At 47.7% G+C, this 3,912-nt stretch overlaps 1 protein-coding gene across 1 annotated transcript; it reads right to left on the reverse strand.

Annotated features, from left to right (window-relative positions):
- Positions 1 to 1,149: 1,149 nt before the first annotated feature.
- Positions 1,150 to 2,283, reverse strand: LOC149118093 (uncharacterized). Its single transcript, XM_089289220.1, has one exon. It carries the CDS (start codon positions 2,281 to 2,283, stop codon positions 1,195 to 1,197), a length of 1,089 nt encoding a protein of 362 aa, XP_089145346.1. The 3' UTR covers positions 1,150 to 1,194.
- Between the last annotated feature and the right edge of the window lie 1,629 nt (positions 2,284 to 3,912).

Genomic DNA, 3,912 nt, shown 5'->3' on the forward strand with positions numbered 1-3,912 from the left:
GCGAAGGAAGGAAGCGTCACATGGGCATCTGGCATGGCGATGTTACTCATCCCCACTTTCCAACCATGTCCCTCCAGGCGTATGGGATTGGGTAAACGGATCTTGAAATTATTCGCCTTGTTCCCCGGAAACTCGTTCTTACTGTTGTGGCTTGGTAAGCTGACGTAAAAACCATTCATCGTTTGAAATGCAACGTGATCGTGGTCACACCCGAAGCAAAGTTCACCAGTTGTCCGTCGTTCTCGGACACTTGCGTCTCGACAATGTCCAAAAAGGTCGTGCGCACCGGTAGATATAGGATGTGTCTAGGTTGAAAGTCGACCGTTTCCGGATCGTAACGAACTTGTTTCAACAGATCCGTGACTTGATTCCCAGTCACCATACTCTGTCCAACATTCGAATACACGAACAAAGAACGACGATTGTGACCAAACGCTTCTTCGTAACTACGATCCAGGTCCGTGAAAACCCAATTGATGTAACAACTCAGATGTAATGCGTCTGTAATGCGTCTCGTTCCCAGAAGGTATGGGTTTGACCAAGTCCAAGGCCGTGGGCACGACTTTCTGGGGATATTCTTTTCTCAAGTTGGGTCCCAAGACGTAACCCGGTTGTCCATTATCCAACTTCCCCATCTTGACCCATTTCATCTTCTTGGCCAATTCGATCCCAATGGACATTTTGGGGTAGACGCGTTTACCATGGATCTGGAGGATGGTGCACGTTCTCGAGTTGTCGAGGAGGCATTCTCCATTCTCGGCCCTATGCATGACCGTGTACAGCAATTCGGTGGGATCGTCGGGATTTCTCTTTTTCTTGTACATTTTCGCGTCTACCGACGCTCGTAAACTCATCCGCCACATGTATCGATCTCGTATCATGTTCAGTAACTCGGTACCGGTCCTCGGCGTGAATTCCAAATCACCCTCTCTTGTCACTCCAACGGTCTGAGCGTATATGTCGAGGTCAGGGTCCACCATATCGATCCACCAGATTTCAAAAAGAATAGAATCTTTCAAGTCCATCTTACGAACCGCGGACGGAAAAGAGAGGTCGCTGATACCCATTTTCCATCCCGATTCTCTCAACTGTAACGGGTTCGGCAAACGATTCTTGAAACTGTTGGCCTTGTTTTCCGGAAACTCGCTCGTGGTGGCGTTGCTCATCAGCTGCACGTAAAAGTCATCGGTAGACTCATTCATCCTTAAAGTGCAATGTCACCGAGGTCACACCCGATTCAAAGTCCACCAGTTTTCCGTCGTTCTCGGCCAATTGCACCTCCACTATATCCAAAACATTGCTGCGCACAGGTTTATATTGAGTCTGAGACGGTTCGTACGTCGTCTTGGTAGGGTCTTGGGGTACTTCTCTCAATAGATCCGTCACTCGATTCCCCGTGATCGTGCTGCGTCCCACATTCGAATACAAGTACATGGGACTACGAGGAGGAGGTAGGTCCGGATGGCCGCTGACTCCGCGATAGACCTTGGCGTATTCCTCGTCCAGGTAACTGAAACGCCAGTTGCAATAGGGACTGAGCTGTAAATTCCCATTGCTGCTCAAATCCCAAGAGTTATGAGTGCGAGTGGCGTCATGGTTGGACCAGTCTTTCTTGAAATCAGATGGGACGGTGTCGTTTTGGAACATTTTGATCATATTCATATTCAAGTGAACGGAGTAATACGATTCCTCGTTAATCAAACCCAACTTCTTGACCAGTTTAGGACCAAAAAACACTCTGGGACGTTGTCTGTCTCCGGACTCGTCGAGGAAGGTGTCGGTGTTGTCCAGAATCAAATCATTCCCCTCCCATCGAAACACGGGGTAGTATTTTTTCCCGTCCGGCGCTCGTAGACTTTCACCTGCGCGATCCATATAATGATACAAGCGTTCGTGAAAACGATTGATGAGGTATTGCATGAGAGATCTGCCACTCGTCACTTTGTGTCGGTCACGGTTCATTTCCTTCCCAGTGACGTGAAACGGCACTCGGTATCGACCAGGACGCCACGACCCATCGGAATGCAATATGAACGTTTCAATGGTCCATTCAACACTAAACAACTCATCATCATCGTCAAAGTCGTGCACTTGATGCGTGGGTACTTGATGCGGTCGTGACGGTGGTATCGGGTAAGAAACGCTGACCAATCCCACTTTCCATTCCTTGTCGGCGTCAAACATGAGAGGGTAAGGCAGACGATTCTTGAAACTGTTGGCCTTGTTGTCGGGAAACTCAAACGTACTAGCATTGTTCAGCAACTGCACGTAAAAGTCTTTCATTTTTTTCTTGGCTTTTTTGTCACGTACAGGCCTTTTTTATCCACCCAACTGTCGTACTTGACTGGCCAACCTTTCCAACGTACCAAGACTTTATCCCCTTTTCGTTTGACGATCTTGTCGATGCGGAACAAATCATCGTCTTTCACGGTCACCTTTTGCAAATCTTGGGCGTAAAACGTGCCATCGACCGACGTGCCATCCCATTCTTCCACTTTATACGTGGGAACCTTACCAGGACGCACCCTACGTATCACAAACACCTCTTCGGTCCAACCGGATAAATACCCTTTCTTGAACTGTTTGAACTTCTTGTTCAGTCTCACACGATCCCCGACTTTGAGTTGAGGTTTTCTTGATTTTTTTCCCCTTTTTCTTTCCGTAAAGAGTCTCCCACACGTCCTCGCTATTGGCTAAATTAACTTGATCGGGAGCCATCTTGATACTGCGATGATACGAACGATTGTACCCTTTGACCAGATCTTGTAACACGGGTACAAACCTCATCGTATTCTGCACGGTGAAGTATCGGTACAAACGTTCTTTCAAGGTCCGATTGAACCGTTCCACCACACTGGCTTTCGTATCCCCACGGGTCGAAAAATGATGAATGCCTTTCTGTTTCATCAAATCCTGAAACGGCTTGTTGTAGAATTCCTTCCCGTCATCCGTCTGAAGATTGATGGGTTTTCTACCTCCTTTCAAGATCTTAGCCATGGCTTCCGTCACCGCTTTGCCCGTCTTGCTTTTCAAGGGTTGGACCCAGGCGTGCTTGGAAAACACGTCCACCACCGTCAAGAGATAACGATACCCTCGATTGTACCTGGCGATATTGATCACCTCGATCAAGTCGGCCGTCCACTGCTCGTCGATTCCGAACACCACGACCGGTACCGTGGGAAACCGACGACGTCTGGGTTTGTGCAACGAGTAACCCAAATCTCGTTGCAAGACCTCGCGAGCACGTCGTACCGAGATCTTATTGGCCTTGGCGAATCGCGTCAGACCACCCAGACTACCGGGTCTGGAGGGATCTCGATACCGTCCCAGTAACGTCCCGGTCGAAAGCTTCTTTTGACTTTTTTCTTCTTTTTTGACTTTTTTCTTCATAATCGCCAAAGTTTGTAAACGCACTGTCTCCACAACTCAAAACGTTGCTCTCGTACGTCGAGATACTTCTTAAATGAATCGGGTTGCTGTTTCAACCACAAGATATAAACGACAAAACGCATCACGTTGGGTTCGACGTCGGTATAGTCAAATACCCCCAAGGGCGAATCACTGAAATTGTCTGGGATAGGTTCACCTTTACCGTATCTCGCATAGACTCTGGTGCACTTGGAACACAAGGTGACCCAACTCCATCGATCGGCCATGGTCGCACACAGTCTCGAGATCGACCAACTCAACCATTGAGACATGATAAAAATGATTCAACCCAATTTTATTTCAACTTTCTTATAGGTACAAAACGTCGTGCCTGATTGGTTCTTATGAAACTACAAATGTGATTGGATATCAAAAAGAAGGCGAAAGACTACTGATTGGTACACTCATTGTCATCCTCCTCGGATGTGAATCCTGACGTGTTGTCAGGCACTTCCATGTTCTTACAATCTTGGCGATACTCAT

The sequence above is a fragment of the Orbicella faveolata genome, unplaced genomic scaffold (genome assembly GCF_042242905.1).
Source record: "Orbicella faveolata isolate gen_17 unplaced genomic scaffold, um_ofav_v1 contig_1, whole genome shotgun sequence".
NCBI classification, from domain to species: domain Eukaryota; kingdom Metazoa; phylum Cnidaria; class Anthozoa; order Scleractinia; family Merulinidae; genus Orbicella; species Orbicella faveolata.

Coding starts and splice junctions, on each gene's coding strand:
- LOC149118093 (XM_089289220.1), bottom strand. CDS start 2,283: ATGAAAGACTTTTACGTGCAGTTGCTGAACAATGCTAGTACGTTTGAG.